This window comes from Panthera onca, chromosome C1, assembly GCF_046562875.1.
Source record: "Panthera onca isolate mPanOnc1 chromosome C1, mPanOnc1 haplotype 2, whole genome shotgun sequence".
In the NCBI taxonomy this organism is placed as follows: Eukaryota; Metazoa; Chordata; class Mammalia; order Carnivora; family Felidae; genus Panthera; species Panthera onca.
The window spans coordinates 177,761,540-177,785,331 of record NC_138346.1 but is presented as its reverse complement, the minus strand read 5'-3'; the positions used below and the strand labels follow the sequence as shown (position 1 = coordinate 177,785,331).

The following is a 23,792-nucleotide window of genomic DNA, read 5'->3' as shown; positions in this document are numbered from 1 at the left end:
TCAGCACTAGACTGTGCCCACCCCCCCATCGTGGGAGCTCTGGGGGCTGCTATCACAACTCACCCCTCCATCCCACCCCTCTCCCTTCTCAAATCCCCTCTTCCCAGCTGAGGAAGCAGCCGACACTGCCCTTCCCACACAGCTGCTTTCCTGCAGCTCGCCCAGGGTGTCCTGGGGGGAGCTAGTCTGGGGTTCTCAGAATCATGACGTTGTTTCTTCATACGAGAATGTAAATAGAAGCCAGGCCCTCTGCGTGGGGATCCCAGGAAATCTCTAGCGGTATGAACCTTCCTCCCCAGGACAGACAGAAGTGGACCCCCTCAGAGGCCCAGTGGGCCAGAGCCCAGGCCTCCTGAGTCCCAACCCAGGGCTTTCCCAGCCTGGTCAGCTTTATCAGTGTTGGGAGGCGATGTGCCTCCCTGTAGAGGCCTCCAGAAGGTCCTGGCAGTGGTCGGGGTGGCAGCGGTTGGAGGCCATGCGGCGGGGAAGAGAGGGCCCTGCACTTTGTACAGAAAAAGGACCAAGGTGAAAGCCAGAGGCACAGCTGTTGGGACACCAGCCTGCCAGGCTGGTCCTCGCCAGCAGGCACCACAACTTAAGTAATTTAGTCCCCAGCCCCAGAGGTAAGACGATGATCCAGGGACGAAACTGGGGGGAGGGATACATGCAGCACTTACATTGTCATTCTGGAAGGAGTGGAGGAAGTTCCCTCCTAGCTCACCATCGTCTCGAGGGGTGCCTGGAGGATTGCTAATGCCACTTATGTTGTTAGGAGAATTCTGGGGAGAGGAGAGACGAGGTGAGCCCCAGAGCCCCAGAGCCCTGCCCACCCAATGGGGAGAAAGGCTTTCTGGGGCCTCAGGGCTGGGGCAAAGTGGATGTGATCAGGGAGGAACACACAGAACACACACTCACTTTTGGAAGTCCATCTATGTCACCTGACCCTGGAAGGAAGGAAGGAAGGAAAACCTGGATTCAGTTTCTTGTTTGTTCTTCCGTGGCTAGGTCCCCAAAGCCACCCAAATCCCACACTATTTCTGTGCAGACGATCTTCTGTCCTGGCTGTATCTCTGGGGATCTTCCTACGTGCCCAGCCAAGGTCAGTGGGGTAGACCAGGCCCGGCTGAGCCAAAGAAGGCTGCTCGGGCAGGGTCACGCGGGGTGCAGCATGACCATGGGGCTGGCGCCCGCTTACCTAACGATCCGTTCATGTGGTGTGGTTCCATGCCGCCCATGCCTCCCATCGGGCCGTCCGAACCTGGACCCATCGGGAACTGGGGGAGAAGCACAGGGCGTGGTGGCTGAGTGGGCCCCAGGCCCTCGGCACCCCTCTCACGGGCTCCCACACCCAGCTACAAAGGAGCTGTGCCCTCAGGGAGCTTCCATCTGGTTGGGCTCCTCCGTAGGGCACACCGCGTGGCTATCTGATGCCGCCAGGAGGCCGGAGCTGGTTCCTCCCCTTGGCTCTCGGAATTGGGCAGGGCAGGGGTGTCCTCCCTACGCTCCAAATGAGGAAACAAGCCCAGAGAGGGAAAGACACCGGCCCAAGGCTACACAGTGTGGTTCTGGGACAGCTCTCTAGCCAAGTGTCATGGACCCCGTAATAAGGCTCTCTCTATCCATGGGACGGAGCGTGTGACTCACCAGTCAGAACCTCACACAGACACACAAATAGGTGACTGTGCGCAGCCAGGGGCCAAAGGTATTAATGTCTCTCATCCCCATTTTACAGGTAAGGAATGTGAAGCACAGAGAGTGGGAAATTCTTTGCTGGAGGTTCCGCCCTCCCCGGGAGATGGGAGGAGTGGTGAGTGGGGCGCGGGCAGCCTGAGCCTGAGTCCCACCAGCCTCCTCTGAGCGATTCCTCAGAAATGGAGTTTCATGGGTGAGGTGAGGAGATTGGGTCTACTGAGTGACTGGGGGGTCAGGGGAGAAGCTGGGCGGGGGACTAGAGTTGTCTCCTGGGGACAATGTAGAGGAAGGCCACTGATGAGTCCCCCAGGCAGAAGTGGTGGCAGGGCAGGCAGCTCAAGAGGCCGGAGGTGGAATCTGCTCTACCCCTAGCCTTGGACCTGGAGGGGGCGGTATATTGAATGATCTCAGAAAAGCAGCAACCAAAGGCCAGAGATCATATCCCATGGTTGAGAAGGGATGGCTGAGCCCAGTCTGGTGAGCCTAGGCCTTGTGATGCAGACCAGACGTCAGGGTGCACAGGGGTGGACACGGCAGAAAGGAGAACTGTTTGGCATCTGGCCTATGCCACGGGCGAGGGACACAGAGTTGAGTCACAGCCGAGCCTCAGCCCGGAAGAGGAGTCCACGGTTATGGACACCCAACCACCCCACAGGGCAGAGAAATCTGAACCCCTGCATGGAGGAGGAGGCAGAGGGCCGAAACAACTGAGGACAGAATTTGGGCAGGGGGAGACAGGCCACAGAAGTCATTCTAGGTAGGGGTCCTGCGTGAGCACAGAGGCAGGGGGCAGCACAGGCTGCCGGAGCCCACATTGCAGGGGTGCGGCTAGCGTGCCAGCCGCTCCCTCGCGCCCACCGCCCACTCACATGTACCACAGAGGCGGCCTCCTTGCCTCCCGCCTCCCCAGAGGCTTCCCAGGGCCACTCACAGGCACCGAGGCACATTTTTGACATCTGGCAACAAATTTCACACTTACTCATCCAAGTGAGAGGAGGTGATGGACTTTTTAAGGAGCCAACTCAGGACACAGTCGTATCAGACAAAACAGCCCCCCAAACGCGATTAATGTCATAAACAACGGCATGTTCTGCCTTCAACATAAGCATCTTTTAAAAACTTTGTGTTTTCTCGTGTATTATTATTTCTAACCGCTTGACCGGGCTGGAATTCGCACACCGTACAACTGGCCCACTGCAAGCACACAGTTCGGTGGTTTTTAGCATGTCTGCAGGTGTGCGGCCATCACCACCAGATCGACGTTAGAACTCTCTCATCACCCCGTAAAGAAACCTTGTACCCGTTCGGTCACTCCCCATCCCCCTCCAGCCCCCAGCCCCAGACAACCGTTAATTTGTTCTCTGTTGTCTACGGATTTGCCTATTCCGGACACATACGACCTTCTGTGGCTGGGTTCCTTCGCTCAGCAGGTCTTCGAGGTTCGTCCGGGTTGGGGCATCAGTTAGTACTTCTTTCCTTCTTCCGGCCAAATCATGTTCCATTACACGGAGAGGCTGCGTTCTATTTATCCGTTCAGTCGGCGGGCACGTCGCTCCCACTTTTTAGCTATTATGAATAACACCGCTGTGAATGCTGGTGGACGATTACTATGTGGACACAGGTTTTTATTTCTCTTGGGTAGATACCTACCCAACAGTGGAATCGCAGGGTCCTGTGGTCATTCTGTTTAAGCTTTCGAGGAACCGCCACGCTGTTTTCCAAAGCAGCCACATCATTTCATGTTCCCCGCAGCCACGTGTGAGGACTCCAGGGTCTTCCCGGACTCACCCGCGCCGGCACGGTTTCTTGGTGACAGCCAGCCCAGTGAGTGTGCAGCACTGTCTCGTGCTTTCCACATGCATCCCCTCGATGGCCACGAAGCGGAGCACCTTTGTGTGCTTACTGGCTACAGGTACATCTTGGCAGGAAAGTCTATTTTGGATCGTCGGCCCACTTTTTAAATTGGGCTGGTTTTTCGTGCCTGAGTTTGAAGAGGTCTTTGCGTATTTTGGATTCAAGTCCGGTATCAGATTCATGATTTGCAAATATCTTCTCCACTCCGCGGGCTGTGTTTTTCACCTTCTTGATGGAGCTCCTTCGAAGCATGCAAGTTTTAAATCTTGATGAAGTCCAATTTATCTACTTTTTTCTTTTGTCACCTGTGCTTTTGGTGTCATTGGGAAGGCTTTGCTTTTACCTGGGCCACAAAGATTTACGCCTATATTTTCTTCGGAACGTTTTATTGTTTCAGCGCGGATGTGCATGTCGAGGGTTGAGTGCTCTGGAGAGATTCTGGGTTTCACTGTGGAGCAGTGGTCCAACTTCACGCACTTGCCAGGGGACATACAGCTGTCTCTACACCACTTGTTTATTCTGTGTTCGTTATTTTGTTACATAAGTGCTATTATTTCAATAAAACCAGTCAGGCTAGTTAACAGCAGCAGTTGGTAGAGGACTAGTTAAATAAATAAACGGTTTGTGTGAGAAAAACAACAATTTATCTGGACTCTTTATTGGATTACTTCAATTTTCCAGGCTATATCACTATGTATTCTTAAAATATACAAATTTGGGGCACCTGTTGAGTGTCCGACTTCAGCTCAGGTCATGATCTCCCTGTTGTTGGGTTTGGGCCCTGCATTGGGCTCTGTGCTGACAGCTCAGAGCCTGGAGCCTGCTTCGGATTCTATGTCCCGCTCTCTCTCTGCCCTTCCCTCGCTCATGCATGAGCTCATGCTCATTGTCTCAAGAATAAAACATTAATACACACACACACACACAAATTTAATTTTTTTTAAAAAAACTAAATGCAATGGACTGACTAAACACATATTACTTATATTTGATTTAAAAATGTTCTTGGGGCGCCTGGGTGGCTCAGTAGGTGAAGCATCGGACTTCAGCTCAGGTCATGATATCACAGTTCATGAGTTCGAACCGCACATCAGGCTCTGTGCTGACAGCTCAGAGCCTGGAGCCTGTTTCAGATTCTGTGTCCCCTGGCTTTTGGGCTGCTGGAAGAGCCTTACACTTTTCCACCCACCCTTTGGCATCCACTGCCCAAACCAAGGACAGTGTGTCCTGGGAAGTCGTCTCCTGAGACATAGAGCTTTTAATGCTAAAACCTGATGGCCAGTCACCCTAACGGGTAGCAGGGGTGATGGGGCTGGGGTGGGAGGGGTGCTGGCTGCCCAGGAGAGGGACAGGGACGGCGGAGCAATGGTTAAGGAGTGCGGTTCCCACGCTTCTCAGTCACATGACCCCTCTCTAGGGGACCCCTCTCTAGGTCCCTCTCCCTAACCCAGGAGGATCCAAAGACTTCCCCCCTTCAGAGGCTGCCAGAGGATTAAATATGTACAGGGTCCAGCATGGGGCAGCTCCCAAACAGCATTTAGCACAGTGGGTGATTCAGGGGTCACATCAGGAACCAAACCAACAGAACCAAACGAAGCACCCCAAAAGGCCAGAACACCACTGGGGCCCCAACACCCGGAGCCCCTGGCTCTGCAGTCCAGACTGTTGATTTGGTCACATAGCAGCCTCCCTTCCAGACCCTGGGCTCCCCAAGCGCAAGGCCAGTCCGAGTCCCCTCCCCAGCTGGTGCAGAAGGGCTGTCTCCAGAGGTGAGTCTGACCGGCCCTCTCCTCGGGGAGCTCCCAGCTGGGAGAAGGGGACGGGCTATGGCTGCACAGTCAAGTGCCATCCAGCAGGGGACACAGGCCATGGGAGGGAGTGGATGGGCAGGGGTCAGACAAGGTGGAACTGGAGCTCCTACATTACGAGGGGCTGGAACTTGGAGAAGCCAAGAAGGGAGGGGGTGGGAGGCAGGCAATGACCCAAAGAGAGACCAGGAAGCTGCAGTCACAGGGCTCCCAAAGGGGCTGGAGGCACAGGGCAGGCAGGTCCCCAGATGGGCTTCGGGGACCCACAGCTCCAGACCTCAGAGGGTGATTGACTGCCTGGGGGGGGCACAGCCGGTCGGCGGAGCGGGGAGTGACCCGGGTCCACCCGCAGCCTAGTGCTCTCCCTCCCTGACACCCCGCTCAGGGTGGCAGGGATCCCCACAGTGAGGCTGGGTGTGCCGCTCTGGCCAGAGGGGAGGGCACCTCTCCACCCCCGGCCAGCTGCGGAATGGGAACCGATTTGCCCAAGAGTTAATCGCTTTTCTGACGGTTTATTTTATTCGTCTTTGGTAACAAATGGTTGAAATCAATTAAACTTGCTTTCCCCTCAGCTGATGAAGTTAATTATGATTTGTTATGGTATCTGATATGTAAATTATTAGAAAGCAGACTTACGTTGGACCGGCTGCCTCCAGGCGGCACCGGATTAATCATTGTGTAGATGTTGTCACTGGAATTTGTTGAATCTGTAGAACAGTGGAAACCCACAAGTCGGGGTGATTAATTCATTTCTTAATTAAAACAAACTCGTGGCACTTGAACTCATTCTTTTGTATTTTATCACCTAAAATCTCCTCTAAGTACCACCATTTTCTGGCTAATTTGTATTTAATGAAGATTCACAAAGTTTTTAATCACAGAAAATTCAACTGTGAAAACTGCTCAACCCTGGAACAAAGAAGTCCAGGGTGTGTGGACAGCAGTGTGGACGTGGCAAAGCGGGGGTGGCAGGTTCAAATTCTCATCTCCCTACCCGAAAACAACCTGGTCCCCAGATCCTGCCAGGGACCACGCAGGGACGGCCAGACCACCAGCTGCGCTCTCCCCCAATCCCGCCCAGGGGTTTTAATCAAACTGGGGAAAGAGAAACGCCACAAATTACCCAGGGGCCACCTTGCCAAGCTGATGGGGCAGGAGGGAGAGGGAAGCATGGGGCTGGAGACACATTAACATATGCAGTGGTTTAATGTGACCCAGTCTGAATGTAGGTCATGCGGCTCATAAAAATGCAGCAGCAGAAAGAGGGAGCGAGAGTGGGGGCCGGAACATCACAGCCGCCGCTAGCTCCAGACTATGGATAAGCAGCTTCCCTGCCACTGGGAGCCGAGGAGTCTGGGGAGAGAGGGACCCCTCTGTCTCCCCAATTAGCTAGGAAAGTCTCCTAAGAAAACCAGCTAACATGTTTCTATCAGGAGTAGGCATCTTCTTTCTCGGACAGAAATCCAACCATGTCTCACTTTTTATTTTCTGGGTGGGTAGACTGTCCGTGGGATTCCTTCTAGATGGTGGTATGTTATTCTCAGCTGGGAAAGAAACGCAACTGTGAAGCTGTGTGTGTGTGTGTGTGTGTGTGTGTGTGCCCACATGTGTGCACGCATGCCCTCTTCTGATCAGAGAAAGAGGGAGAAGAGATCTCCCGTATAGAGGACCAGAAGCCAAGAGCTCTGGGAACTCAAGACACACGGTGTTAAGAGTCCTGGTTCCAGGATGCCAGAAGCCCAAAGCCCCTTTTCAGTCATCTAGACAAATCCACAGCTGGGAAAGGGTGCTTGCCAACCAGTGCGAGCTGAGGACAGTGAGACCCCCCTCGTTCCTGGAGCTCTCTGCCCTGCCTCTCCCTCTAACCAGAGAGGAGGAGTGACCTTGCTAAGGCCACAGGGAAGGTCAGGGGCACCAAGGACCTCCTTCCTCCTAAACACCTGATGCTGACATGCCTGGTGGGGGACACGCTGCTCAGGAAGGGTGGTTGGTAAGCTTTGGCCCTGCGCTGGGACCCCTCCAGGACCCCCTAACTCTCTCGATGGCACCCTCTCCCCAAGGCTTCTTACCTGCAGGACTAGGCATGATGGGTGTTCCTGGGGGGCCACCACCGCCAGGAGGTCCCTGGAGATGAGATAAAAACTGATGTGAGGAACCCATGGCCATGACCCAGGTCGGGAGAAACCCCCGAGCTCCGGCCACACCAAAGTCAAGTGTTCCTCCAGGGCCCAGACTGGCATCCCGCTCTCACTAAAGCTCAAGCAGAGCCCAAGTGTTTAAGCCCCAAGGGAGCTGGACTTGGATTCCCCACCCCCCCCACCCCTGCCCCACTGCCTTTCTTCAAACCCAGAGGCAGCTGTGGGTCTGCGTGTATGTGTTCACACGCCGACTGGTGGAACCAGAGGCCTGTGGGGGAAACCAGCTAGGCCACTGGTCAGCCCCCAAGATGGGGACCCAACTCTAGGTCTTGTTTGGGGACTTCCGGGCCCCCAGAAGGTACCTGAACAGTGACAGCAGGTTCTAGCAGAGTTTAGAACTTGTGCTCGGAGTGTGTTTTGAAAGGGAAAGAAACAGGGACCCCGGAGAAGTTCTCTTGCACATTCAGTCACATGTGGCTGGACACCCAATGCCCCGAACCCACACACACTTACCACATAGGTACCAGGTGATGAGGAGGAGTATGGAATCTAAAAACAAGAGGTGGGCAGCCACGTGTCAGAGTCCCTTCCTCTGATACTCAGTACCCTTGGGCTTCCAAATCCACTTGGGGACCCACCCCCTCTTGCTAGGAAAGGCTGTGGGACACCCCAGGAGGGGGCCAGGGGTATGAGCAAAGCCCAGTGCCTACACTGAACTGATCCCGAGAGCCTTGGCAGGGAGCTCTGAGGGGGCATGGGCAGGGGAGACCCTCCAGTGTGAGAGGACAGGAGAGCGAGAGCTTCTCCCCACCCCTCTGGCCTTCTTCCCCAGACTGTCTGTGCTGAGCCCCTTTCCAGCTCCTTCCCCTGAGCACTAGAAGCCAGCCCTGCCGGTGGGAGAGGATCGCCAGACGCTTCTGTGTGGACAATGCTCTCTGAGCAAGCTCTCAGCTCACACAGGCTTTCTGCCCATCAGCGGGCTGGGCCGGGGCCCAAACCCGGAAGGCCCCGGGAATGTTACTCCCAAGCCTCCACTTACAGGTGGGGCTCCCGCTGGCAAGCGTCAGGTGGACTCTTGCTGCATCCCTGCCTCTCATGATACCCCCAACCTGGGGACAGGACCACCCCATAGCCTAGAAACCCCTCCCACTCGATGTGGGTACTCACTGAGTTAGCACTGTTAGGATTTGGCCAGGGTCTGCCAGCTCCCGGGCCCCTGGGAGAGGGAGGGAGGGAGAGGGAGAGAGACGGGGAGAGGGGGAGAGACAGAGAGAGAGAGAGGAGAGAGATGGCAACAATGAAAAAGGTGTCGTTGACCCCAAGGGGGTGGTGCCGGAAGCGCCAGAACTAGAGGGCTGACATCACTAACAGGAAATCCTTCATGCGGCCCTAGGGCCTTACACACCTGGTTCTCGGGCAGTAATGGGCAGCTCCACGGCTAGAAATCTACAAGCTCCTCTAAATTACATGAAAAACGTGTCAAGTATATAAAACTGCCTCTGCATGTGCATCTTCCCAGGAAGGGAACCCACAGATCCTCATGGGGATCTATCCCCGAAAGGGGGTTAAGAACCACTCAAGCACTACAACAGCAGCCAATTGTACCGGGGTTCAAATCCTGGCCCTGTCACTTAAGAGCCCTGTGAGCAGGGGCAAGCTACTTCACCTCTCTGTGCCTCAGTTACCTCATCTGTAAATGGGGGCAATAACCACCTCACCGGGCTATGAGGAGCAGGTGGGCTAATCCACACAGCAGGCTCAGAAACACACCCAGGACAGATGAGCCCCATACGGGACCATATGAGCTCTTATCCAAGTATCTATCGCCAGCATCCCCGGCTCCACTGATGAGAGGCCTGAGGTCCAGAGAGGTGCCAAGAATGACTCTGTTCACGAGTCTTTGGGGGGGCCAGCAGAGGGTCGGGGAGCCATGGGCTCTGAGCTGCCAGCAAGGTCCTTTTTGCCTTACATGTTAATCCCGGGCATGGCGGGGCCGAGGGAGTTGGGTGGTGGTCTCATGCCGCTGCCGTAATTCTGCAACGATAACCAAGGGTCAGTCTATGAGAAGGAGAAGGGGCACCGGAGAGGGAAGGGGGGAAGAAAGACAAACAGAATAGAAGCAAGAGGATTAGTCTGTGGAAAGGATTTGATGAGAAAAAAAATTACACGTTCATTAAAAAAGGTGAGGGGGGTGGGAGCCGAGGGATGGGGCCACAATGACAAGCCAGCACAGAGGGACAGTCACAACTTGAAACACATCTTCAGGGGTCTCGGGATGGTTTCTCTCAAAAGCATGTGGAGGTCCAGTAAGCCCTCTCATCTTGGGTTTCAGGTGGGTGGAAAGGAGCGGACTCGTAACAGATCCAACTGGTGAACACCTGCCCACTTTAGGAACTCCGAGGGAGAAGAAACTGCCAGCAGCCTGGGGGCAGGGGCTGGGTCTGAACGTGGAAGGGGAGAGGACCCGCAAAGGCCTGGCTGATGGCTGTCCCCAAGGCCCAGCATGTACAGATCCCCCACCTTGCCCCATGCCTGCGCTGTCCCCCAACCCAGGTCACCTGACTCAGGTGTCAGTGTGTGGGGCCCTCACCAAGCACAGTGCTGGAGAAGCAGGAAGAAAACTCAGGGGGAATCACCAATTCTGAGGGAAGAGTCCCACCTCGGCTCAGTACAACCCCCCAAGGCAGAGCGCGGTGAGTCACAGGAATGCCTGGATCAGGAACCTCCTATCGGGGCTGCGCCTGACCCCTCTTTCAGTGTTATTTTCCTTGCAGAAGAAATAAATACCTTGCCTCCCTTCTCCACTTGGGCGCCTACACATCCTCCAAACCCAGCTCAAAGAGCACCTCCTCTGCGAAGCCTTCCCTGCCCACCTCTTAGGGTTAATTGCTTCACCTTAGTCCCTCCCCAAATGCCTTGTAATCCTCCTACCCCTGCCACAGCCCGTACCACACTGGGCTATGATCGTGGCCACGTGTCCATCTCTCCCACTAGGCTCCGAGTACCTTTGGAAGGTGGGGACTATATCTCAATGATTTTCATGCATGCATCACTCCACGTACCAGCCGCCAGAGACTGGGTGCTGAATCAATGAAGGAGTGAACGAGTAAATGAACAGGAAGTAAAACTGGGCTGGTTGGGCTGGTTAAACTCTGCCTTTGTAGAATCTGAAAGAAGTAAGGTCGGTGAAAATTTGACGGCAAAGGGACAGCCAGTGTTACCTGAGCACATGACACATTTTACATACAGTCTCTGGCTTGTCCTTTTAACACTGCCACGAAACTAGTGTTATTCCCACTTTACAGGAGACTGAAGGTCTGAGGGGAGAAAGATCCACCCAAAGTCAGGAAGCCAATGACCCAGCTGGGGTTTAAACCTGGATCTACAAGGGCACCTGGGTGTCTCAGTCGGTTAAGCGTCCGACTTCGGCTCAGGTCATGCTCTCACAGTTTGTGAGTTTGATCCCTGCATCGGGCTCCATGCTGACAACTCGGAGCCTGGAGCCTGCCTCAGATTCTGTGTCTCCCTCTCTCTCTGCCCCTCTCCCACTTGTGCTCTGTCTCTCTCAAAAATAAATAAACATTTAAAAAAAGCCAAAAAACCCCTCTAGGTCCACACTCTCCCCACACGTCTGGTGAAAGGCGGGTGGGGAGAGGAACGGCACAGGAGGCCCAAGAGCCAGAGCTGACAAGCTCAGAGCCAACATCATGCTGGTGGCAGGTCCTCCAGCCAAGGACCGGCTGTGGGGCCATCTCCTCTGCCTGGTCACCCTGACAGGGGATTGGAGTCTAAGAGCACATGCAGATGGGGTGTAGACAGTGACAGGGGCGGCACCAGGCCAAGTGGCAGAGAATCGAGGAGGGAGACAAGGGTGGCCACAGAGGGGTCCTCAGGCAGTCCCACATCCCCAGAGTCAGCTCCGGAAACGTGCAGGAGCCAGGCCCTCTTTAAAGACAATGGCACAGGCTGGCAGGCGGAGCCAGATCTCAGGTCAGAGCACGGGAGAGCCAGCCCCAGGCTGGGCATACATGTGTGACTTTGGGCAGACCGCACAAGTGACCCCAGTGCTCACTCTGGGCCAGGCCGCACAGCGGGCTCAGTCATGACAACGGCCCCATCACGAGTCCGCTTTAAAGATTAAAACACTGCGGCACACAAGCAAAGTGACGGCCCCTCGCGCGGCTACGTGCAAGGCAACCCCGTGGCTGAAGGCCCGTGGCCTGGCCCCGGCTTCACAGCTGCCACCCTCCGCTGTGCTCCCTCGCCTGTACCACGGGGACAGAGGGCCCCCAACCTTACAGGTCTGGGAGGATCAAATGAAATGGCGGCTTTGAAGCACTCTCTGTCGGCTCTCGGAGGCGTGTGCTGATTTGGGATGTCAGCGGCAGAACGAACACCAAAGCCCTTAATGCCGCCTTAAGCGTCACGGAACCTCAGGTCTTAAAGGGCCCTTCCTAAGCCCCTACACGAATCTCGGCCTTGCCTCCACCGCTGCAGGACAGGAAGCCTGCCCCCTCCCCAGGCAGCCCACGCTCCCACGGTGTACGGCCTGGCCAGCTTCCAGCCAGAGATCCCTTCCAGAGGCTACCGCTGCATCCTGCGGCATCCCGCCCAGGAGAGCAGTTGGTGCTGCAGGGCCAGTAGAGGCTGGCCTGGGTGCTGGAGGAGCCTGGGACGCTGCGGCACAGAGTGGGCGAGGGGAGAGGACAAGCCAGGCGCTCACTCCCAAAACACGCCCGCACATGTGGCGTGTGGCCCCTCGGGGGAGGCGCTGGTGTGCCAGCTGCTGTTCCTCCGTCTACCCCACCTTCCAGAGCCTCCCCAATAGCCAGCCCGGCGCTTCCCGAGAAGGGAGGGTTGCCCACCAGATCCTCCCTCCTACAGGCCCAGACCCTGGAGGGCCACCTACACCTTCCCATTTCAAAGATGACAAGCTGGAGGCCCAGAGCGGCCAAAGACTTGCTCAAAGGTGCACAGTAAGTCAGGGGTGAAAGCAGGGCTGACTGTCAACTTTGGGGAAAACACCAGCCTTTTCACAGAGGGCTTGGAAGCACGGTTTCCGACACTCCACAGAAATGGTTCTCTTCCCTCAATGTCCGCCTGCCCACAGCACTGGACTGCAAGGTGTGACCACCAGCCAGATGCTCCCTCCCTCTCTGCCATCCGCATGGCTCTGCAGGGACAGCTGGAGGCCTGGGAGGGATCCTCGGGGCAGCATGGGGCTGGCTACATCCACGGGGGTGGTCCCCTTCCTCCTGTACCCTCACTCTCATCCCCACTCAGGAACCTTGGATGCTGGGCAGAAGGCCCTGCAGGAACAAGGAAGGGCCTCCCTGCTGGGGACCTTGGGTCAGGCATCAAGGCCTGGATACAGGAAAGCACTGGGCAGCTGGTAGAGCTGGGACCTGCTCCTTCTTCCTGCAACTCCCAGAGGGGCTCTTCCTCGGTGCTGCCCGTAGCCCGCCCAGCGCCACCTTCACCTTAAAGTAGGGGAAGAACATTCCAGTCTTTAGGACTGGTTGATGGGGTAGTTTCCTGGGCAGCAGGGGCCTGTCCTCCGTTTCCCTCTCATCACGAGGTTTGGGGGGCCTGTACGGGCCCCCCGTTGGGAAGTGTCGAGTGGCCCCACTTTCTCCTCACGCAGTCCCTCACACCTCTAGCCTGGTTTATGATCCTTCCACCTCTTGCCGGGGCCCCAGGCAGTACCCACAAAGAGCCGGGCTATCCTGGATCGGCAGGGAGATACGGTTTCTTCTGGGTGGCACAGAACTGTCCCTGAGATCATGGGCTATCCTTCATCTGAACCTTCTCAAATGCAGACAAGCTAGGACGGCGATCTGATGCTAGCCCGTGCTGGCTCCACCCCCCAGCCTGAATACCAGCAACGAAGGTAATTGGTACCCACGGGGCGTATGAGCCACAGCACCTCTGAGGGGGCCTTGCATTCTGTCCACGGGAGCCCGGCCGACAGCCCTTGCAGATTTAGCCTCACATCAACAGAAGTCACTCCTGAAGAACTTAGCCAGAACATTCCCATCTGATACCGACACAGTTCTTTAAAGAAAGACTATAACTAAGTGGATATATTACCTCCTTTTCGGCACTGGCCCTTTCACAAAATCAGAGTAAAATCTGTCTGACACGCTCAGGGAACAGGGCAGGCCGATGCCTGGGGTGCTGGTTCCTTTGTGACGTTCAGGCTAAAATGTAACACAGGCTCAAAAAGAACAAATGTCACTCCGTCCAGCTTTGAAATCTATAAAGTAGCCCCAAGACTACACTGTATCTATTCTTTGTTCAGAAAGTTCTGGAGTGGTCACTGGCTATTAGCACTCTTATTCTCCACTTGGAATAACAGGCTGATGGTTTCCCACCTCTGTGTTTGGTCTCAGTACGGCACTGTGCATGCAGTGGTACTTACTAAAGGCTGCCTGAGGGGCTGGCCTTGTTTTCTAAGATCCCAGGCTGTGGCAGAAGCAGGACCCCCTCCCTGAGCCCCTGTTCTAGGAAGAGACACCCTGCAGGTACCTCATGCTGTTTCTACCAAACCTACAGTGGACCCCATGAGGTGATCACCAGGCTGTCCATTTTGCAGATGAGGGACCAGAGGCCCAACCAGGCTGAGCTGTGGCTGGAACCGTGTTTTCCAGCACTAGGTTCTGAGTTCATGTCTCTCCTGTCCATTGGGAGTGACCAAGACAGGACCCTCAGGGGACACACAGAAAGGGCCGGGTCAGGAGGTATAGTGGTTCTGCCCTCAGCCTTGGGGTCCAAAGCTTCTAGGCTCTGCAGTGCCTGCTCCCTGGCTGACCCCAAAACCTGTCCCACACCAGGCTAGCCCTTCTACCTCCATCTGGTGCAGACGTTCTGGGTTGCCCTAAGGGAGCTCTGGCTCTGGAATTTCAGACTGCACTCTACCCAGAGGGGTACAGGAGACTTGGGCAAAGCACTTTGGGGGTCTCTCTACTGATACAATAAAGTCAAATAAAGAACAAGAGAGACATTTCCAGAGCCCCTGTGGTTGGTGGGGAGTGGGGTGGGTCAGCTGCCCTGGGCTAGTATCTCCCTTGGCTCTGGGGGTGCCTGTCAGGGCCTATGGGAGGGCTCTGCCCTTGCACACCCTTTGGTGAAGCCAGGAGAGCCACACTGGACCCGAGAGGCCTTTTCTGGTAAGACCCCAGTCTTTAGGACTCTCACCTCTTTAAAGCACGCCACAACAGTATGCCAGACTGTTGGTCAGAGACTCTGACATGACGAGACGCCCGCTAAGCCAGGAGGAAGTCCTAAACTTACAGAATATTCTGTTCTCAGTCTGCTGACATCCATTCCCAGCTTCCAGAATCTCAATATTACCACAGGCTTAACAAACTGCTAATGGCCTTGGCCAGAAAAAAAATTAAAAAAAACAAAACACAAACAGCTCAAAGCAGTCATCAAACCCACACAATTAGAATCCTAAACACTGATTTTAAGCCCCTAAGTTGGAAAACACACACTTCTTATTAAGAGTACCTCATGCCAAGCATCACACTGAGAACCCGAGCCTCCCCATTTGAACAGTTCTGTATGGCAGATACTGGTCTCTTTCCCATTTAATGGACGCAGCGGCTAAGCCTCCAAGGACCCAGAGGGGCACGTGGGGGCACAGGAATGGAGTTTTCCTGCCTCCCACTCCATTCTCTTGTGTCCCCAGGTCCCCCAGGACGTTCTGGAAGTCCAAGGTCACTGCTTATCTACCCCCAAGAGTAACTCTCATGTGCCGCAGAAGGACCCAAAGGTTCCTGACTCCGGGGATGGAACGCTCTGCTTTCAGACCCTGCTGCCCCTCCCACCCGCCCTGCAGAGGTCAGCTGGAGACAGCCACATGGCAGGAAGGGGCCACTCTCTGGGGGCTTAAGAGGAACTGGGGAAAACACAAGCTTTGAAGGATTTGAGGAAAGAAAAAACAAACAAACAAACAAACAAACGAGAAAACCAGAGGCGCAACTGGTGTGAGCTTGTGGGGCCAAGAGAAGCCAAGGACCTCCCTAACATTTTTCAGCACCACAGAGGTTGCAGCCACCCCCGAGAAGAAAGCAGTGGGCTGGGTGTGCTGTAAATACAACTCCAGACGGAGCGGAGGACTGTGGGTGTGGGCAGGCACCTCTCACTACAAAAGCGGGGCACGTGTCTGTGAGCGGGAGCACTCCTCCTCCTCCTCCTCCTCCTCCTCCTCCTCCTCCTCCTCCTCCTCCAGGGAACCGGAAACCTGGGGAGGGGCCCAGAAAATGCAAACATCTGCAGGCAGGGAGCGGGGAAGAGACAAGCGGGCTTACAGGCAGGGCAGAAAAGGGAAGCAACGCCCTACGACAAAACCGTCCCCACCTCACTAAATCAAACTCCCTTCTTATTCAGACTCCCAGCTTCTTTGAGACAGATCAGCACACTCTCTGCCACAGCTACTACAGGGGACAGAGCCACATTCAAATGGTCAGAAGAATGGGAAACAACTGTGATGAGGTTCTAGACCAGGAATGGCCTGTCAGACCTCTGCCCGATGGTCCTGGGGAACAGGGAACTGGGTCACAAGGAGAGACCACTGGGCTGTAATTGTAAAGAAGTAGACCGGGCACTTGACAGAAGCTCTTCCAGAGGTTTCTGAGGTGTCCTTTATGACAGTGGAACCCCTCTGGTCAGAAGAAATCTTACCTATGAGCCTGGTCCATGAAATCAGCAGAAGCTCTGGGTTGAAGCGGGTCTTAGGGGCCCTGGCCGGCCTGGCCTCCTCTCAGCTGGGATAACATCGCTGAGAGCCATGGGTATAGATATACTCCTCCCCTCGCACTGCACCGGTCGGGAACTGAGGCCTGCCGGGGCCCACCGAGGTCAGATGATTCACCCAAGGACAAATGGTGAGTTATAGGCAGAGCTAAGACTGCCACTCGTTTGTCCCACTTCTGGGTCATAACAAACCATGACCCTGAGCTAGTTCAAGTTCACCTACCCAGGGTAGGAGGCTTTGGGATTCCGGGAGGACACACACTGCTGCTCGGGGACCAGACCCTCCACCTTCCAAATTCCTCAACTCCCTCCCCCAAGGGAGGATCTGCCAACCAGAAGGCTCCCGGCTGTCCCTCTCCCGCAGCTCCCTGGGGGCCCCTCAACTCGGCCTGCCGCCTGCCAAGGAGGGGTTGCTCCTGTCTGCGCGTGGGGCCAGCCCAGCCGTGGACAGAGAGGGCAGCTGGGAACCTGGTCACGTCCTCTCCCCTCACCCCTGTGAGCTGAGGGACATGGAAGGACTGACAGACTGTGGAAAGAGGAGAGTAGGCGGGTGCACACAGATGGCCAGGGAGATGGACAGACAGACAGGTGGTTACCTGTGGGCCGGGCCCCATGGGTCCCATGCCTCGGGGAGGGTTCATTCTCTGCATTGATCCTCCCATGTTGGGGTGCCCTGAATGAGAGAGGAGATAAACCGTGAGGTGGCAGGGGCAGACAGCACAGATTCCCCGGGCCGTGGGCCGCCCCGCCCGGCTCTCTCTACCTTGTTGTCGGGTGGGATCCATGGAATTGGGCAGCAGTGGCTGGGTCCCAGGAACTCCTCCTGGAGGCTGAAAGAGATGTGAGGCCCGTGCTGAGCGGCTGGGGGATGGAGGGAGATGTGCCAGCCTGCCCCAGTTCTCCACTGCCCGTCTGGGGCTACCCACGGCCTCCCTGACCTGCTGGCTGGGGCTGGGGGGCGAGATCTCCAGGAACAGCAGGTGGCTAGAGCTGGCGTCAGTAGAAGGTGCAGCGTGGGTGGGACAGGAACCATCACACCCTGCTGTCTCCGCGTGTCTGTGTTCCTGCCGGAGCTCAGCCTCACCCTGGCCACACCACCTGCCATACACCCCTCCACGGCCACATGCCTCCCGTCCTCACCTCCCGAACCCCAGCCACCACGGTTTAAGCCAAACCCTGTCTTTCTTTCACCCCATGGAGATGTAACTCACCCACCCCCTCCCCCAAAGTGTGGGGACCAAGAGAGCCACCAGCTAAAAATCCTAACACTAAGAAGGGAGTAAAGGCAGAGGCAGCCTTTGAGATTTGGAAGGGGAAACTGAGGTCCACAGGCCCAACTGCCCCCAGTCATCAATTGGCAGAGCCAGCAGGAGCACTCAGGCTCCCAACTCCCTGTCTTTACCCAGCACGTGAAATGTCCCCTTCCGACCCCAGGGGGGCTAGAGGAGGCCTCCCAGAGAGGGGCGAGCAGGATGCTGAATGAGAGCCTGCTCCCCAAAGCCTGGTGCAAGTGGCAGGTGCTGGTGTGATTACTGTTAAGAAGGTGAGGACAGGGTGCCACGGGTTTCCCAAGCGAATGCTTGGCACGCTTGCTGTGAAAACCTGTTACAAGTGATTTACTTGGGACTGGAGTTATTTCAGCTGCAATTGGGAAGAAAATAAAAAGGGAAGCAGAGCTGGAAGGAAAAGTCTGCTTCTAGAAGCCTCTGCCTCAGGACCAAACACAGGCCCTTGCCTTTGAGAGGAAAGCCTCTGTGAACGCTGACCACCTTTTCCCATCTGCGCGTGCCAATGCTCCTCTGGGTTAGCATCTGGGATAGGGACACCTGTCCCCTCCAGCCGCAGCCCTCACCACTGCCGGGGGATGTCTGAGTGGGGAACTGGGTGCCTTTGGCCCAAGAACAAGCTCTAAACCAGTTGTGGGTGAGGTGGTGGTAAACAAAGGGGCAAGCTCTCGGTGTTTTCCCAAGCTTCAGAAAGGGTGCGTGTGTGTGCGTGTGTGTGCGTGTGTGTGTCTAGTGGGTGGGGGTGCTTGCAGGAGGCCATACAAACCTGGGATTGCCTGCTGTCTCCACTGCCTGGGTGTGTTCACAGCCTGTCTCTCTACCCCTGGAATTTCAGCTCTTCCGACCTCTCATTCTCTCCCAGCCCTACTTCCTTTCCCCCGGTTCCCAAGCTCTCAATCATGTGACTGGTTTTGTATCTGCCCCACTTTGGGGTTTGGGCTATTTCTAGACCCCAGTTACAGGACTCTGAGAGGACAGAGCCCTGCTTGCCTCTGAGGCTGTCTGGTTTGGGGGATCCCAGGATGCTGAGGTAGACAGGGCACCCTCCAGGTCATAGAATGCCCCCACCTAACCTTGATGGAGCAGCCATGGGGGCCGGGCAATCGCTCCCTCACCAGGTAGCCCAGTGTCAACACCAGCAATTCTCAAAGGAAGTTCCTCCTTGGGCTCCCCTGATCCTGCCGTGTCAGGACTCAGGAGCAGAGCAGGGCTGCCCAGAGGCTCGACGGGAGCCTGGGCGTCATTTCCCTCCTCCTCCTCTCACTGGGGTGGACCCTGAACTGAGGACAGGGCAGTCTAGCCTCCTCTCCAAGAGAAGGGTGATGTGCAATGACTGAAATAAAAGGGTCTCACACAAGAAGGCCGAAGCCTTCAAATGTAAGAAGGAAGAAAAGTAACAGCTCATATATGGGACTGTAAGCACATGCTGAGCACACACTCTCGGAGCCTGCTAGGGAAAGTGCCGCTCCGGGGCTGTCATCCGGGCTCCTAGAAGTAGGCCAGTGCCTCTCGTACAGCACCGCGGGGCAGGGACAGGAAGCAAGTGTCTGCCTGGGGAATACACAAATCCCAGCAGCGTGTGCACGGTCACTCAGCTGGCCTGCCCCAGTCGGCCACCGGGCCAGCAGGGACTCCTCTGGGACATGTACGGGAGGGCTGCCTGACACATCCGATCTCAGTCTTCCTAAGCCCAGCTGAACCCCAATGACCACCACCCACCCACCTGCTCTCGCTTGAAAAACACCAGTGCTCTCTCTACACAACCCCGAACCTGTAGCCAGGAAGGCAGCTAGGAGAGTGGGCTTGTAAGGACAGGTCATCAATCCTTGGCTTCTTGTCCCCTTGAGTGCCCTTCTCATTGCCCTAACATAGGAGGTCACATGTACCTGACCAAGTCCCGCTGCCTCTGCTTCCTCCACCTGCCAAAGGGGAGGGCTCACTGGGGTGGCACAGAGGCTCCTGTTAAACCTGCAGCCGCAAGCGAGGCACTCTCCATGAAACCCAGGTGCAACACCTATGATGGGCACATCCCTCCTCGGAGGGCAAACCTTTCTTGAGCCCACAGGAAACCGGAAAATCAGTGTAGATTTCCGATGGGGGGTGGCGGGAAGGTTGGGACAATTGGTTTGTAATGCGAGGTGCAGATGACGGATTTATCCTCCATTTGCTCTCTTGGGTACTTGCTCATGCTTAATTGATAAATAGAAACATACATGTTTCCTCTCGTGTCCCTTAATTGCTGGAGGAAAGTCCACAATTATGATAAGGAAGCATCTGTTCTCTCCATGGGGCAGAGGCCAGTTCTGGCCAAGGAGAGCCTCCTCTGGATGTGCTGGGGTGGGGGTGGGGGAGGCGGTACGGTGCTGCTCGGGCCCATGCACATGATGGCAGAGGAGGCCCACCTGGTGACCGGGGCAGCACTTTCACACCCCTGAAAGCTAAATGAATTGGGAGAGGTGCAGTGGAAACAGCACTGGGCTAGGAGCTGCAGACCAACTTAATCCCAGCTTACTGGAAGACTCTGGGAAGTCACTTCTTCACTCTGACCTGTTTCCTCATCTGAGGTACACCCAAGTGTCCCACCTTGCTCAAAAAGTTAGGTCTCTAATTCCTGTTTACATCTCCCCTTCATGTCAGAGAAAGAGGAAACAAAAGATTTTTGGAGGGGAAAAAAATAATTGGAAACCTGATAAGCAATTCAGCCCTAAAACTGGAGGCCCCTGATTACAAGCATCTCTCCTCAGCCTCCACCACTCAGGGGCACTCAGGGGCTTTCTTGCAGAGCCTTGAGTAACAGTAAAAATAGCGCCCCTCCAGTGGGTAACTGAACTCCCAAGTTCCAAAGGCTGTAGGGGCTGGATGTGCTGGTGCTGTGGTCAAATCTTTTGAAGGGCATTTGTAAGGTCACTCTAAGAGTCACACGTAAAAAATATTTCAGCATGAAAAGAAATCCCACTGATGTTTCTTTTAAGTTTCTTTTAAATCTGTCAATCCTCAAAGGGTATTTTATCTTTACCTCTCCAGCTCCCCTCCCGCCCCTGGATGAGCTGAACTAGGGAGGGTGGCACGGGGGCCGATTTCTCCAGACCACCTAGAACTGCCAACCCTAATGGCCCAGCATAAGGCACACAACCCCAGGCTGAGAAGCCCTCCCATAAGCAGACCACTTTTCTAATTACACGAACAAATCCTTTCTTGTTTTGAGTTGGGTCTGGGAAACAGGCAGACATTGCTTAAAACCTCACAAATGTCCTGCTCCGCTGCATCCAGGCTCCTGATCTAAGCATTCCTACGGGCCATTTCTCCCCTTAATAGCAGGATTATATTTACCAGCCTTGGCAATTCTCAAAAGCTTCCAGGAAAAAATGCACGTTGTCAATTAACTTCATTAAGGAGGAAGACCCTTTTCCAAGAAGGGGCTGGAAGGGAGGGGCAGGGGCATTACCACCTTCTCTAGAATAGCTGAAACCCTGCATTCCCAAACATGGCTGCTTCTGGGGCTGCCCCCTGAGCTCCAGAACCAGCTGCCCAAAGCCCACCAGGAGAGGCAAATGAAATGCTGGGAGTGGGGAGCTGTACCACGGACACAAACTGGACACAGGGCCCTCTCTGGGGACCTGCTTGGAAGCTACCTCCTGCATTGAAACTTGTCCCTCCATATCCCGACCCTTCCCCCAAATTCTGCTTTGGGTCAAAGTCCAACTGAGGTCAAGGGTGGCTGAGTGAGGGGAGAGAGAACATGAAAAGATACAGTACCTGGTTTCCCATTCTGATCGGGGGCCTGGGGCCGCCTGCGTATCGCGGTGACATAAAAGGCTGCAATTACAGGGAATTAGTTCAATGACAGCCTGCACTACCGCACAGGGCCAAACACAAATGCGCTCCACTCCACAAAGTCCAGTTTTGTTACAACTAGTGATCTTTTAAACTCTCTTTCTCCCCGGTGGCCTCTTCCCTCTGGGCAAAACTTCCTTTGGGCAGAGGGAACAAACGACGTGCATGGCATAGGCGCCTCCTGACTCCACATCCGCTCACGGAGATCTACTCTGGGTGGCAGGATAGTGTGGCTGGGGCTTTGCACAGGACGCGGAAGAGCAGGTACATCAGTGCAGGGCAAAGGAGGAAACCGCGGCTCTCGGTAAGGGCAAATGAAATCAGAAAGGGACTTCTACGTAAAATTCCCAGGGTGTGCAAAGCTGGACACACACACGCGCACACACACACACACACAGAAACCACTGACAAAGGGGGTGGGGAAGGGGAGCGAGGATTTAAGGCGGGGGAACACAATGAGAACGGTCAGGGGACAGCGGGCTCCCTAACTTGTGCAGGGCAATGGGCAGGAAAGCTTTCTCAGCAGCAAGAGTGCACACAGAAAAGGCTAGGGATGCAGCTTCGGTTACAAACAAATGGTTAACCAAACTCAAAAACCAAATCAAAAGTGAGAGAGGAAAAAACAAAAACGCAAAGGCCGCTGACAAGGTCACAGAAATAGATTTTCTTTTGGTTTCATATCCAAGCTGGGTGTGATGTCCAAGGAACGAAGACTATCTTTTGGGGGGGGGGGGGAGTTTTTATTTTTTTATTATTATTGTTTTTAAAATTTCATTCGTCAGTCAAGACTCGAAAGCAATGGCTAGAGCACATTTTGATTTTTGTTTTTCCTCTGCTGGCTCTGTCCTCCTTGTGCCCCGCGCCCCCCGGCGGGCGGGCGAGCCACAGCGCTTTTACCTGACTGTGGGGTCCCATCATGCTGCTGGGATTGTGAGGTGGAGGCTGTGCGTGCGGCGAGGGCTGTGACCCCGGAGGACCCTGTGAGGCCAGACAGCAGAGGCAGGTTATAGATCACAGCACATGGAGAAGCGCAGAAGCTTAAAAGAACAAAAATTAAACCAAAACGAAGGGCAGGCGGCGGGCGTGCGGGCGGCGGGCTCTGGTTGGCGGGGAGGTGCGAGCGGCTGCTTAGGTCGCAGGCCCCACGGTGTATGAGGCGAGCGGGAGGGAGAGAAGCCGATGAACACACTCACGGGGCGGGGGGGGGGGGGGGGTGTTCCAGGGGTGGAAGATAAAACCCAGCTCCTTTGTCAAAGCACGCAGGAGCAGGGGCCCGGGCGCAGGCTACGGATGGAGCGGAGTTTGCCATGTTAAATACGCTGGTTGTGACGGGCTCAGAGAGCGCAGTGATGCACAGCGGGCTGACCCCTCTGCAAAGCGTGCAAGGGAGTGGGGACGAACCGGTGAGGCCCTGCCCTGGGGGAGCTCCCGGTCTGGGGGGGGAGGGGGGCACAGAGACAGGGTGCAGGTTCCTAGGCCAGTCTACAGAGGGAAGGGGGCCTGATGGATGCACGAGAATAGAGGAGTCAGAGCCCGAACAGACGAGGGAACGACAGGACAGACCAGGGCACTGTTAATTCACCTTCACTTGGAAATGGCCCCATGAGGTCGGGGTTTTCATTCTTCTTTTTACCAACGAGAAAACTGGGTCTCAAGGGACGAAGGGATTTGGCCACAGCCACACAACTGGTAGGTAGCAGAGCCAGGATGTGAAGCCTGATGGGCCCAAGGCTCACCCTGACCACTGCAGCCCTGAGCTGAAGCAGACATGGGCAGAGGAGCAGCGGGATGGGGCTGGAGGCCCCTGATGGGTGGAGGGGCTGGGCTTTCCAGTCTAGAGGGTAGTGAGCCACCTATGGTTCCGAGCTGACCCTGGAAGCCTTGGGCTCTGCTGACCTTGACTCCCCCCAGAAGAGATGAGGAGATGAGTTCACTTAAACCACGGGGTTGGTCAAACTGTGGGCTGCAACCCATTAGTGAGTGGTGAAATCAATTTAGTGGGTTACAACCATTGTTTCCTAAATATCTGGAACAGAATAAAATAATAGAAAATATCGAACAACTCTGTGTATACGAAGTCAAGTATTTTTCACGAACTGCTTTTTACATTTATACACACTTGTGTGTATAAATGTCCAATGTATCTCCTCCTGTGGGTCCATCACAAAGCACAAAAAACTCATCTTGGAGGCTCCTTCCTGCCTACTCAGAACATTCAGAGCTGCACTCTGGTGCTGGTGATGAGAAGCATACCCTACTTGTCTCTTCTCCACCCAATACTCTCGGAATATTTTGAGAAAAATTCAACACCGGCAGGGGGAATGGGGGGGGATTTACATTAAAGAAGGAGAGGGAGAGAGAATCTCTGAGATGCAGGTAGGATTTTCTTCAACAGTCTCTTCCTTCAAAGCCAGGCTGCC

At 55.2% G+C, this 23,792-nt stretch overlaps 1 protein-coding gene across 9 annotated transcripts in view; it reads right to left on the bottom strand.

Moving 5' to 3' along the window:
* Positions 1 to 23,792, bottom strand: part of SSBP3 (single stranded DNA binding protein 3) — a 163,332-nt gene that overhangs the window by 1,933 nt on the left and 137,607 nt on the right. For 4 of the 9 annotated variants that reach the window (XM_060625842.3, XM_060625846.3, XM_060625849.3 and 1 more), the window contains 12 exons: positions 22,270 to 22,350; positions 21,295 to 21,354; positions 17,016 to 17,082; positions 16,849 to 16,925; positions 9,462 to 9,550; positions 8,660 to 8,708; positions 8,006 to 8,041; positions 7,424 to 7,478; positions 5,991 to 6,061; positions 1,196 to 1,274; positions 916 to 944; positions 678 to 779 (listed from right to left, as the gene is read on the bottom strand). In XM_060625842.3, coding sequence (XP_060481825.1) covers positions 678 to 779; positions 916 to 944; positions 1,196 to 1,274; positions 5,991 to 6,061; positions 7,424 to 7,478; positions 8,006 to 8,041; positions 8,660 to 8,708; positions 9,462 to 9,550; positions 16,849 to 16,925; positions 17,016 to 17,082; positions 21,295 to 21,354; positions 22,270 to 22,350 — 795 coding nt within the window. The remainder of the gene's footprint in view (positions 1 to 677; positions 780 to 915; positions 945 to 1,195; positions 1,275 to 5,990; positions 6,062 to 7,423; positions 7,479 to 8,005; positions 8,042 to 8,659; positions 8,709 to 9,461; positions 9,551 to 16,848; positions 16,926 to 17,015; positions 17,083 to 21,294; positions 21,355 to 22,269; positions 22,351 to 23,792) is intronic. The other 5 variants (XM_060625844.3, XM_060625851.3, XM_060625850.3 and 2 more) reach the window with 3 other exon arrangements.